This window comes from Setaria italica, chromosome VI, assembly GCF_000263155.2.
Source record: "Setaria italica strain Yugu1 chromosome VI, Setaria_italica_v2.0, whole genome shotgun sequence".
Classification (NCBI taxonomy): Eukaryota; Viridiplantae; Streptophyta; class Magnoliopsida; order Poales; family Poaceae; genus Setaria; species Setaria italica.
In genome coordinates, this window is record NC_028455.1 from 16,253,793 (window position 1) to 16,267,088 (window position 13,296).

General features: G+C 46.1%; 2 protein-coding genes across 2 annotated transcripts; one reads left to right on the forward strand and one right to left on the reverse strand.

Annotated features, from left to right (window-relative positions):
- Positions 1-2,113: 2,113 nt before the first annotated feature.
- On the forward strand, positions 2,114-7,656 carry LOC101758421. The gene is made up of 6 exons (XM_004973123.4): positions 2,114-3,371; positions 4,240-4,331; positions 4,753-4,827; positions 5,118-5,179; positions 6,193-6,262; positions 6,553-7,656. Exons 1-6 carry the CDS (start codon positions 2,114-2,116, stop codon positions 7,264-7,266), a joined length of 2,271 nt encoding a protein of 756 aa, XP_004973180.1. The 3' UTR covers positions 7,267-7,656.
- Positions 7,657-8,350: 694 nt separating this feature from the next.
- LOC101758833 (transmembrane 9 superfamily member 11) lies at positions 8,351-10,584 on the reverse strand. Its single transcript, XM_004973124.3, has one exon. The coding sequence runs from the start codon at positions 10,533-10,535 to the stop codon at positions 8,529-8,531; it is 2,007 nt and encodes a 668-aa protein (XP_004973181.1). The 5' UTR covers positions 10,536-10,584; the 3' UTR covers positions 8,351-8,528.
- Positions 10,585-13,296: the final 2,712 nt, after the last annotated feature.

Below are 13,296 nucleotides of genomic sequence, written 5' to 3' on the forward strand. Positions count from 1 at the left end.
TATAAGCGTGTTGTTTGAGTGAACGGGCTAGGAAATTGAGCAGTACTCATATGGTGCTACATACATCACCTCATGTAGGGGCTATTGATGTTACTCAATGAAATGTCTGAGAGGGAGAGAGAGGAAGATGGAGAGGTATGAGAGAGAAGATGTCCAATCAGCGTGCCATGTCAGCACTATTTGCCAATGTGGAGGGGTATGATCGTATGGTGAACGACTTAACAAGTTTATGGACCCAAAAATGCACTTTTTCAGAGATTGTGGATCTAAGTGACACCGCCTTGTTGACGGACCTCCGATGCATTTTACTCCAATTATATATGCTTGGAGGAGTGTTCGAAGAGAGTTGAATTAATAAAGGTAGGTATTATTTGGGGAGTAGGCAACAAACAACTTCAAAATGTGCGCACGATCCCTCCTGATGTGCAACTAGAACACCATTTTTGACTCAGGTTGGGGGCTCCTCACATTGTTGAATGAGATGATTGATCCACACGGATAGGGGTAGAGCTAGATTGAAATCATAATGACTTGTTAGAATGGGGATTAAGCTTAATTTTCACTAAAATTTGTGGTCAATTTTTTGGCCCCATTCAACCCCCTCTTCTGTTGCGCCTGTGGACGGGTACATGAATGTGGTAGGAAAATATTCGATGGAAACCGGTGGAGACGCAAAAAAATCCCTTAAAAGTATGCTTAGAAGTATTAAAAAAATTAAACAATCCACATCCACAGTGCAGAAAGATTCTCTTCTAGTACATGCTTGACATTTGTTATTCTCGTATGATTTTTTACTAAATGATTTTGCACGCCAACATTAAGGAAAAGGTATACCTAATTTTTTTAGATCTTAGGAGGAGCTAGACGATTTTTCATTAAGAAAAGAAATATGCACGATTTTTCATTAAGAAAAGAAATATGCACCTAAATCCGAGCTACAGGAGACTTGAATCTGGGTAGTTAGATTGCATCACCACACCTCTTATCCTAACTAGTTGAGCTAGGCTCACTTCCTAATCGAAAAGTATATCTACGGTGTACATCTTTCAAAAAATTTAAGTACTTCTAAATATGCATTTTATGGTGCTTTCACATTTTAACTGAATATTTCCATGTAATATGGTACGCTCAAATTTTTGTCCCAAGCGCATGTAAAATCTCCTTCAGATTCTGCTAAGGGAAGGTTTTTGATGATTTTCAAGCGTCATTATGGTCCAAAAGGAGTTTTCTCATGGCCAAGTCACGTTATTCTTGATTGCCGTGCATAGCTTGGAATGAAGTCAGTCTTTATCCCCAAGTGTTTCTTTACAGCAAACACTAAGCAGCTATACTGGAGTTCCTTATCAGCATTGTTCTCAAATTGAGTTTTTTTTTAATGGTACGGAAGGCCTGTTTGATATTCCCTGCTAAAATTTAGCACATGTCATATCAGATGTTTGGACGCTAATTAGAAGTATTAAACATAGGCTAATTACAAAACTAATTGCACAGATGTCTAATTCGCAAGACGAATTTATTAAGCCTAATTAGTCCATAATTTGACAATGTGGTGCTACAGTAACCATTTGCTAATGATAAATTAATTAGGTTTAATAGATTCGTCTCGCGAATTAGCACAGGATTCTACAATTAGTTTATAATTAGCTCATGTTTAATTCTCTTAATTAACATCCAAACATCTAATGTAATACTATTCAAGTTTAGCATCAGGTATCAAACCCAGCGGATTAACACATTGACCCACCACTATGGTACGATCCCACGTGATCGCATGTTGCCGTGCCTCACAAGCATCGTTCAGGCGTACACCCCCTCTGATACACGTGCTGCCTATTGCCCGGTCCCAGCGCATCGGCCGCCCGGCACGATCCGGCCGTCCATTCCGCCCCCGCGCCCCAACCATCCAACCCAACGAACCGCAGCATCTGCGAGCCGCATATGCCCTACCCCGCCGCGGCATCAAAAGCGGCTTTGCCGCTTACGCCTGCCGCACGCCTCCCCCCTTGTTTTCCTCCCCAACGCTAGGGGCTACAAATACGCGCCGCCGCACACGCGTAGGCTCCGCCAGCGCCCGCCTCACGAATCTCAGAGCAGACCGCAACCCTAGCCGCTCATGGCCGGCGGCAAGCGCCGCCACGCGCGCAACCCCACCGCCGGCGGGCCCCGCCACGGCGCCGGCGCCGGGAGGCGCCGCCCCGTCCCCGAGCTCCCGTCCTTCGTCTCCCCGGCCTCCATCGCCGCCGCCTTCTCCTCCTCACCCGCCTCGTGCAGTCGCGGCCGCGGGCGAGGGCAGGGCGGAGGTGGCCGGCGCGGCGGCTCCACCGCGGATGGCGACTCCTCCCACGCCGTCCCGTTCAGCTACCCATCTCTCCGCCCGGGCTCCGCCCACTCCGAGCGGGAAGCGCAGGCGCTGGAGGTCACCATCGACACCGCCCCCTGCGCCGATCCGGCCGCCTCCGTCCCGGTGTACTCGTACCGCCCCGAGTTCGTCGGCGGCCTCGGGCTCGGGTTTCACGAGGACGAGGATGCGGACGAGGAGGGGGCCGGTGAGGCTGTACATCTCGGGCTAGGATTCCGGGATGGCGGCAACGCGGCGATGGACCTCGAATTGGAGGAGCTGGAGGAGGAAGATGCTTCCTTCAAGACGCCCAAGCGGAAGCCGCAGCAGAAGGCGAATCGCAATCCGGGATTTTTGTCGATTGGGGGAGTCAGGATCTACACGGAGGACATCTCATCGCCGGAATCGGAGGGGATGAGCGGCTCCGATGAGGATTCAGAGTCCGAATCAGGTGACGGGGAGAGATTTGAGAATGATGATGGCGAAAGTGACGAGGAAGGTAGTGAGGATGAGGAGGGGGGCTCGGAGATCGATGGTGAATCATTAGGGTCAGATTCAGATGAGGATTTGAGCATTGGGGATTCCTCTTCAGTTGATGATGAGGTTGTCGCTGATTACATGGAGGGGATCGGTGGGAGTGAGGAGCTATTGAGCAGCAAGTGGATCGCTGGTATGAATTTGGGTGATACCGATCCTGCAGAGCAGATGGATACAGATGACGATGATGATGATGAGGATGGGTTCCTGAAGAAGGGGAAGGAAAAGCTTGAGGGCTATGCACTAATGACTGCATCTGAGCAGTATGGGATGAAGAGGCCAAACTCGGCCGAACGGCGGAAGGGAAAAGGAATGGTTTGTGATAGGGATGTACCAAGTATGAGAGTGATGGGACTGGAGGATATGTTCATGGTGAAGGATGTACGGATGGCAAACAGGTCAAGGAAGGGGTCGAAGACAGGATCATCATCCTCTCAGCTCTCACGGTCCTGGCCCAATGAGGGTAGGAAGAGCAAAAAGTATCATAGTGTGCCAGGTATTACGTTCTCTTGTCTGCTCTGTGTTTTCCTTTGTTTTCTGCAGTAAGTTGTTTGTTAATTTGAAGATGAGAATACAGATGAGCAAAAAGTATCATAGTGTGCCAGGTATTATGTTCTCCAGTTTGCTCTATGTTTTCCTTTGTTTTCTGCAGTAAGTTGTGTTAGTCAGGTAGAAACCTTCTTAGAGGCATTGTTTACATTCTTAGAAGCCCCAGATGCACTGGAGAGTAAGAATATATTAGCACCCTGTGAATTCAAAGTTAAGGATCTCATACAACTATCATCTGTAGGTCTCTCAGTGTTGAAGAGTGGAATGAGATCCCCTAAAATGGGGTAGTGAAACCACTCCATGTTTTTTTTTAAACTTCATCTCTGAAAGTGGTTAAATAAATCCCTTTTTTATGAGATAACTGCTCTGAAATCAGAGTGCTGGCAGTTTGATATTGCTATGAATGGAGGTTTGATGTTGTAGAATTGAAACACGATTTCTCATTGGTGCCTTTCAAAAGAAGTTGTAGAAAGCAATATTTGTTAGATTTTTTGAATTGTGTTATGCTGTTCATCAGTAGTGATTTTAGTATCTCTAAAAAATATAGTACAATTAGCTGATGTTATCACTTTGTGGTTTATTGATTCATATCTAATGAATTGAAATGTTCATATCAAAGTAAAGGCTGATAAGCATAACGAATGTTTTTTTTCTCGTTCTTGCAAGATGATTTATGATTGCATAAACAGCCTTCTACATTCGTGTTTTCTTTCATTACAATTATGCTATATAACCCCTATTTCCTCTCACATCCCTTTGTTTCACTACATTTTGCTTTTAGCTGGGTTGTAAACTTAGCTCATTATGTGATTCAGGTGAAAAAAAGAAGCATAGGAAGGAACTCATTGCAAAGAAGCGTCAGCAAAGAATGCTAAGTAGAGGAGTTGACCTGGGGCAAATAAATACGGTGAGACACTGTGCTTTACTTGAACTGAACTTTGGCAAAGGTAAGTTCTTTAGCAAATGCAAGAAACTTGTAGTAATTGCGTTGTCCAATATTAAGATTTTGATTCAATCTTTTTTTTCTTATCAATTGTTCATATTTTTGTATCATACAGTTTTTACTTTGCAGTTGCAATGTTTACCTGCTGGTTTCTTATACATTGCAGATAAATTCCTTAAGAATGACTTTTCTATGTTACCATGTTGCTTTTCTGTTGTTTGGTTATGCACATAGTATCATTTGATCTCTTTTTACATTTTATTGCATGAAATGTGGTTAGTGGTCACCTCTGATCTGTTTTTGTGATACTAATAGCTAATCTTTTTATTTTTAGTATTCATAGAAGCTCTTTTGATGAGTGGTTTGTTGCTTTTTCTGTCTGCAGAAATTGAGGAAAATGGTTGTGGACCAGGTTGATATGTTATGCTTTCAACCAATGCACACTCGAGACTGTTCTCAGGTATGAATGGTGTTCATCATCCAATAACTCTTTGGACTTGCTGTGGCAGTTTGTGACTGTTACTTCTTTTAAATCAAATATTGAAGTCTGTTCATGTCCACGCTATTTATATTAATAGTGGTACACATTAAAAAAATTACAACAGATGTAACAACGAAAGATATGCCATTAGCCCTGAAAAATCATGAAAATACTGTATTGATATTGATTCTACACATATTTAGTTATTTATTATACATTCTCGTTCCTTTTTGCTGATGTATGTTCTGAGTTCTGGTTTACTTGTGCAGGTACAACGCCTTGCATCTATTTATCAATTGAAGAGCGGATGTCAAGGTTCAGGGAAGAAGAGGTAACTTATTTGGGGGAGGGTCATATAATCATATATGATCTTGTCATATAATATTTCATAAACCCTAGTAATACTTTTTTATGGCTATAAATTGGGAGTTATGTTCATGGCAATGCACTCTTTCCATTTTTAATATGTTAAAAGTCCTTGAGATTTATGTTGCAGCGCAGTGAAGAGGACACCGATCACACATATCACTGCATGTGAGTTTATCCCTGGTCAGAACCATGGGGATTTACTGCAAGCCTGCAAGGATAGTGAATTCACAGAACATTTTTGCATTGAAAGTGGTCATGCACTAACGGAAAGGGTTCCTGAGCAGGCTACCATCCCTGCTTACACCTTACTAATTCACAAATAACCATTTATGATTTTACTTTTACTACATCATCTTAAGTCAACTCTTGAGGTAGGAAGGTGCATGACTTCTCCTGCAATGAGCCGTTCATCCTGTGTGGATGATGGTAAAGGGTTTAGTGGCTTACTCAAACCACTCCCTTTGTTGCATGGGCACTGATACGGAAAATATGACGCTGACATTCTTGTCGTGTTCATTGTGCATACTGTCTGATAAGGACAAATACGTAAGCGATGTGTCCTTGCATGTAGCTACTACCATAACCTGGTTATATTGCCAGCTTGGTTATGGGTTAGTGAGCTGCAGGACTTTGCACCTCCCGTGACCTTACTGTACCTTCAATTTGAATTACTCAATTACCCTTTCTTTTATCTTCCATGAAATAACTTGATCTGTGTTCAATCGGATGTGCTTATGGCTGATTAATTTCGTATACTATCTTTCTTGAATTATGACTAATAAAGTTAAACAAGGGATGTATTTTTTCCACCATTTTTACATTAAATTCTTATTGGAGTATTTCTGTCTATTTTGTTATCTATTGAATTTATCTTTAAGGATCATATTCATGGTCTGGAGCCAACACTTTTCCCTGTTTATTTTGCATTTATATAGCTTATACCTTGTGTAAAAGTAAAAAAATTCTGCCTTGCAGATTTGTCACTGTGACATTAACTGGCCAGTCTTCCTTGCCATCTGCAGATGGTCAAGTTCGACTTGAAAAGGTAGGGCTATCTTTGGAATTTTTTCAGAGATACTGTACCTTCTTTGTTCGTTATTTTCCACACTTCTTTTATGAATTCTAGACATTTCTGAAGATGATATAATTTGTACTTGTATTATATAACTTGAAAAGTTCAATTTATGATCAAAATGTATCATGTTATTTTTTCCCCAAAATATGCCACTATTTCCCCCCCCCCCCCCCCCCCCCCCCCCTTCTTGATGTTAATCTCCTTGCTACTTCTAATTGTTTCATATCTGGTATCTTACCACTTCACATTACTCATTTCAGCTTTTGGGGACTGAGCCTGGGGACTTTTCTGTCAACTGGGAGAGCTCTAAAGGCCCAGGACGGAAGGGCCTTTCGGCTCCAGAAAAGCTAGCAAAACATTGGGAATCCATTGGAAAGAAATCATCTTCCAAGAAACAGGTCTCCTTTGCCGAGCGTCCTGTATCTTTTGTTTCGTGTGGCACCATGGCAGAATCTGTTACAGAGACAATAGCTGTTGACTCAAGTGGTGGTCATACCTCACCTGGGAAAGCTGCTGAAAGCAACACCACCGAGCTGGGCTCCTTTGAGGTGCACACCAAGGGCTTTGGTTCGAAAATGATGGCAAAAATGGGATTCATTGAGGGCACTGGCCTTGGCAAAGATGGCCAAGGTATAGTGCAGCCAATACAAGCCATCCATCGTCCCAAATCTCTTGGACTCGGTGTAGAATTCAACAGTGAGGCTGAGGCAATCAAGGCAAGGACAGAACCCATGAAAGCAAGATCAGAGCCAAGTAAAGTGAGGCCAGAGCTGAGGCGGAATGTGCGGGCACTGGAGACTAGTGGTGTTGGCTCCTTCGAGAGACACACAAAGGGTTTTGGATCCAAAATGATGGCAAAAATGGGGTTTGTTCCAGGCTCTGGGCTGGGGAGGGATGGCCAGGGCATTCCCACCCCCTTGACTGCGGTAAGGCGACCTAAGTCACAGGGACTGGGAGCCAAGGATAAATATTAACCTATACCATTTCGCTTTCAATGTATCCTTCTTGTTGTGTACCTGTTACAGGCGTTTGCCTTAGATCACATCGGTGTTCGCTGGGAGAGCGCAAACCCTTGGAACACCCTGAGATGGTGAAACGGGTTTTGACGCCCCTAGCGGTAGCACAGGAATTACCTTCTGTTGACATTACTTTTCACCTGTTTCTTTCAACCTCTGATGGAAATTTCATTTATTTTGTTCTTTCGAAGTTGAGTCATCTGGTTGTTTTGGGTACTGTGCCGTGTACAAGCGTCTGCAACTGTATTTCTTATGTGTAGAGCGTTGCTTCTCATCCTGGATTCTCAATCTGGTAATAGTGATAAACTGGTTGCTCTGTATGAACTACGGTCGTCATTGCTTTGTGAATACCTGTTCCCTTTGTGTGTATGCTACATTTGCTGTTTGTACTTTTCATTCGGTAGGAATGTGTATTACCAAGTTTGGTAGGATTGTATATTCAGTAGGTTCGTATACATTCATGTGCTTATGAACTTGTGCAGCCGAATGTCTCCTTGTTTCTTCGTTCAAGTTGAATAGAAGCCACCTTTCTTGTGTGAAGAGGAACGATAACTCGTCTCCATTCTACGGAAAGGTTGAGTTGCACGATGGATCAAGCAAAGTTTGGACCACTTTGATGCCATAGCCTATAAGCCGTAGCTTGAGATCTTAAGCACGGCGAGGTCAAACCGATAGGCCATGGCCTTAAGCAAGATAACCAAAGTGGTGCATATAAGATCGTAAGCAAGAGAAAGTCACACAAACATTGCTAACTACGCTTGTCGATACCTCAATTATATTATACAATTTTATTATTTATGTGGAGTAAACAAGCGAAAGCCATACGTTAAACATTGCTAATTATGATTGCCAATATTTCGATTCTGTTATACGATTTTATGACCTATATTGATCGAACTTGTACCAACCTACCAGGATACCCATCTTTACGATATGGTTGTCCTACAATCTTGTGATCTAGCTACGGGACTTCTAACTTGATTTAGAATATGCGATTTTGACAACCATTAATCTTATTGATTTCAACAACTTGTAGCTAAAACTCATTTCATTGTTAATTGCGATAAAAAATATTACCGTACATGATCTAACCATACCCAAAAAAAAATGATCACAACACTCTTATTTAAAAAACAAATCAAAGCACGACACATATACGGCCCTAAAGGGTCATCATCGGCACATGACTGCGCGCGGCAACTCAACTCGTACGACACGAATCAGTCCAGCTTGACGGTGGAGAAGAGGTAGTGGACGAAGCAGAAGGACGCGCCGAGCCCGACGGCGCCGGTGGCGAGCATGACGGCGAGCACCATCAGCAGTGAGTAGCCGACGTAGAGGGCGGCGGACACCGGCCCGGCGAGGCTGTGCAGGTCGAACACCAGGTAGTAGACGGCGTAGCCCAGGATGTAGAGCGCGACGGAGCCGGAGGCGAAGAAGGCGCGCCACCACCACCGCCAATCCTCCACGCACAGCCCCATGTACGTGAGCACCACCGACACCTCGGCGCACACCGTCACCAGCAGCGCCAGCACCACCAGCAGGAACCCGAACACGTAGTAGACACGGCCCAGCCACAGGCTCGACATGATGAAGAAGAGTTCGATGAACAGCGTCCCGAACGGCAGCGTCCCGGCCACCGCTACGAACACCCACGGCGAGCACTGCGCCGCCGGCACCTGCCGGGCGATCTTGTTGGTCTTGACGGGGAACTCGACGTGGCGGGCGCGGGACGCGACGAGGCCACCGGCAAGGGTGAGCGGCACGGACACGAAGAACCACAGGAGGAGGATGACGAGAAACAGCAGGAACGGCACGGCGCCGGTGCTGCCGTTGTACCAGAGCACGCAGTTGAGCACAGTGAACACGGCGAACCCGACGCCGGGGAAGGCGAAGGAGGCGCGCCACGCCACGGACTTCCACCCGGCGGCGTCGCCCCGCCGCACCGTCTTCCACACGGCCACGGCGGTGTACCCGGCGGCCACGCCCAGGACGAGGTAGAAGCAGAGCATGCCGGTGACCAGCGCGCCGCGGCACGCGGGGGACATGAACCCGAGCGCGGCGAAGACGATGGTGACCACGCCCATGCCCAGGATGCGCACGCCGTCGCCGACGAGCACGCAGAGGAGGACCGGGTGGCTGGGCTCCCGGAACACGTCGCCGGCCACGAGCTTCCACCCGGCCACCAGCTCGTCCGCCTGCGCCCCCGACTCGCCGCCCAGGTCCTCGTACTGCGCGAGGTCGCGCCGCACGGTTCGCAGCAGGATGACGAGCACGATGGCGGCCAGGAACGCGACCACAACGATGGAGTTGAGGATGGAGAACCAGTGCACCTTGGCTCCGCCCATCTCGAGGTACGCGTCCCAGCGCGACGGCCACTCGATGCCGCTCTCCACGAAGGCCACCTCGTAGGAGAAGACCAGCGGCCGGTTGCCCTGCACGCGCATGCCGACCACCGACGGGTCGCACCCGGCGGCGGCCTTCGACGCGATCTCGTCGTACATGCTCTTGTCCCTGACAGCCGCGGCGTCGTGGTCCACGCTGCACGGGACGACCTCGAACCCGACGACCGTGTAGCCACCGCCGCCGCCGTCCTTGCCGCCGTTGAGGCTGAGCAGCTCCGCCCCGTCGGCTGTCGCCATCAAGGTCTCCACCCTGGTGGTGCCGTTCTGCTTGTTCACCAGCACGGTGAGCTTGAGGTGGTTGTACACGTAGTACTCGCCGTCGTCGGCGCGCACGCCGACGGGGAAGCCGGTGGAGCGGAGGAGCGTGTCGGGCGCAATCGGGCTCTTCACGTAGCGCATGACGGGGAGCGTGTCGAGGAGGAGGTTGACCTGGTAGGTGTCGTCGATGCGGGACTTGATGAGCTCGGTGGCGCCGGGGGTCAGGGGGTCGGTGCGGCAGAGGAACAGCGGGGCGGTGTTGTTGAGCATGGAGAAGCGGTACGGCGACGTCTCGATGCGGTCGCCGAGGAGGAGCTCGCCGAGGCTCTCGGCGGCGTGGTGGACGCCGTCTTGTGGAGCGCAGAAGGGGAGGGAGTAGTAGGGGTAGGGGAGCTTCGACGACGGCGAGGTCAGGGAGTTCACCTTGGCGGCCAGGGTGTCGCCAGGGCGGTACCGCTGGGGGTAGCTTCCGGGGAGGTAGAATGCAGCGGCCGGGCAGTGCCCGGAATGGGTGAGAAGGATGAGCAGGAAGGCAGAGATGGTGGACGTGAAGAGAGAAGCCATGTCGCTATGGCCTTCCACTTCGAGGTGGGGGAAGCGATCGAGCTGCAACCTAGAAGAACTGTCCCGCTGAATGTGCTCGATCAGCAACCTGTTCTTATTGATGATGCGTGCTTTGATTATGAAGTAAGAACCAAGGAAAGTGAAGAAATTTAGTGCTGCTCTCAGTAGTCAACTGATACTCTCAGAGCCGAGTACACAAAACTGTTTTGGTTTGAATTTAATATTGGTGTGTGCATGGTTTAAAATTTTTGGGTAAAACTGATTTGGCTGCATTTCAGCATTTGTGAGAATTATGCATGCCGATATCTTCTACTGAGACTATCTATGTCCAAATCAGGAGCAATACAAGCAACATTTTTGGAGGATTCTTTTAGTGCAATGTTGCTGATATTTGGTGGAATGAGTCAAAATTATTTTCCTGGAGCAGAGGGCATGTAGTGTATATTATGATGAAGTAATAATAAAAATGGTAGTGGGCACAAATTAAATTTGCAAATCTTCGTGAAATGCAGCTGAAATTATTTTCTCTATGATGAATAAACAGAGTGAAATTAAAATAGGTCAAAGTTGATATTTTATTTTCGCTGAAGTGTGAGTAAAAGTATTTTTTGCTGAAATAAACCTACAAAAATGTAGCTTTGGAGTTTTGAGGTGTGAGTAAAACCAGTATGGTTGGTGGGGTGGGGAATATTGGGGAAGGCAAAATCATCAAATTTAAGGAAAAAATTAGCCGAAATTTTTATGGACTAGTTTAGGTTGTGACAGATAGGAAGTGCATTGCCGATATCTTTTGCATGAATTTGTTATACAATTTTAAGAAAAATAAAAGTAGGCGCAGATGTGTCTCGAAGCAAATCCAGTGGCTTTGAAAATGGGCTTACAAGTAACAAAGAATTAGGCAACCTACAAACAACGAAGAGTCAGGATGTCTATAGTCTGCGCTTGATTAAACATGTGTTGACAAAGCATCTACTCAGAAGTGACTTGGTTTAGCACAGGAAGTATGAGAAAGGCATGTCCCTCGAGTAAAAGAAAAGGTTATGACGTATGGACAATTACATGCTCTTTTCTTTTCCTTTTCTTTTTGAAAAATATGAATTATACGCACTCAACCACACTAATTTTGATTTTGAAAAATCACGGTCGGTGTGGATTAACCGTGAGGATGAGAACATCCGTCGACTGTAACATTAGCATTGGAATACTTATAAGCTTAAAATGCTTTATCAGTATTTCCCTGTCATATATATTTATATATTTTCTCGTTTGGGATGTAGTTTCATTTGTGTGGCCTTTGAAAGGTTAGCGATCAACGATCCGCTTAGCCCAATCATCGTATACTACATATTATCCATCTTTCATGTGTTTTAAGTTGAAAATCAATTAGAACCAGAAAAGTCAACTAACCTTCTAACTGTATCCACTATCCACTAATGAAAAAAAATGCTGCTAACTGTAACTTAGTAGAAGTGTAGAACTGAAGAAGAGTAAAGAATGAACAAAGATATATAGCACTGCCCACATAGCACCACCAGCATTCCGGAGTCTAGATATGCCTGTGCGCGTATGACTCAACATATCCCCGTGAGCAAGCAAACTTTATCAGCATAGATCAAGTTGCATTAGTGCAGTTCCGCCAATGTCTTCTTGCTTCGTAAGAATGATACTGAAAATTTTAGATTAGAGGGCGAACACTTTCGTGGATGGTATAGGCTACCCAAAGTTGCTGCGTGCGGACCCTCCCTCGATTTCTGCCGTGTGGCAACTCCAGTGATCCGACGATGCCTGCTCGAGTGCTCGCTCCTCTGCCTGGTAAAGGCTCTCAACTCGGCTCTCCAGCACAACGCGCAACTCGGCTCCTGTCAGCACTAAAGGAAACAGGGTTCCCTTATAAGGTGCTAAAAGAATTGGGGCCTATGGGGCCTACTAAAAGCCCCTGCCGATGAAGCCCAAGAGAAGACGGCGAGCCTTAAACGTGGAAGGCCCAAGATCAAGGTTCCCGTCGACCCGCACAGAACTTTCCCGGGAGGAAGCCTCCAGGAAGGAACCGGGAGTGGCGAACGGACGAAGGCCCGGGACCCCTCCCGAGAGGGTCCTGGGGGATCGCTTCGAGGCAAAGAAAGAGCGGTGTGCACGGCCCGCCGAGCACGACAAGCAAGACGGCCAGACTGACAGTCGAATTTTTTTTATTTTTTATTTTAGCATTTTGCAAAAATATATAGTCAGATGAAAGTTGCAAAACCAGCCGGCGGTAAGCTCCGCCGGCCCGCGGTGGTTGGACCGCGGTAACGGCACACTCCTCCGCATCATACTTTTAAAAAATCATAACTAATTCATATCAACTCGGATATAGATAAATTTTATATGAAAATTGTATATCACATTCTTGGAACTTTGCTATTCACAAGATAATAGATGGTGTCATGTTGGTACTACTTAACTACCATTTTACAACTGATAAAGCTACTGAAGAAAAGCACAATTAATTTCTTATGAGCCTACAAGTCCTAGTAATAATTATTATTAATAAACAAGCTAACATGCAACAACAATAAATGTTTCATGGAGCATCTGTTAAGATATGAACATGAAATTTTTACAGGAGCTTTCCCTCTACACAAAATATTTATTGTAACAAATTTGAGATGAATTTGGCATCTACGGAATTTACTAAACATCAAACATGGTGATTCTGCAAATATGGAGAATGATTTATGACTGGAGTTCTACCATCAGTTGGATCTACAATTTTACAAAATGG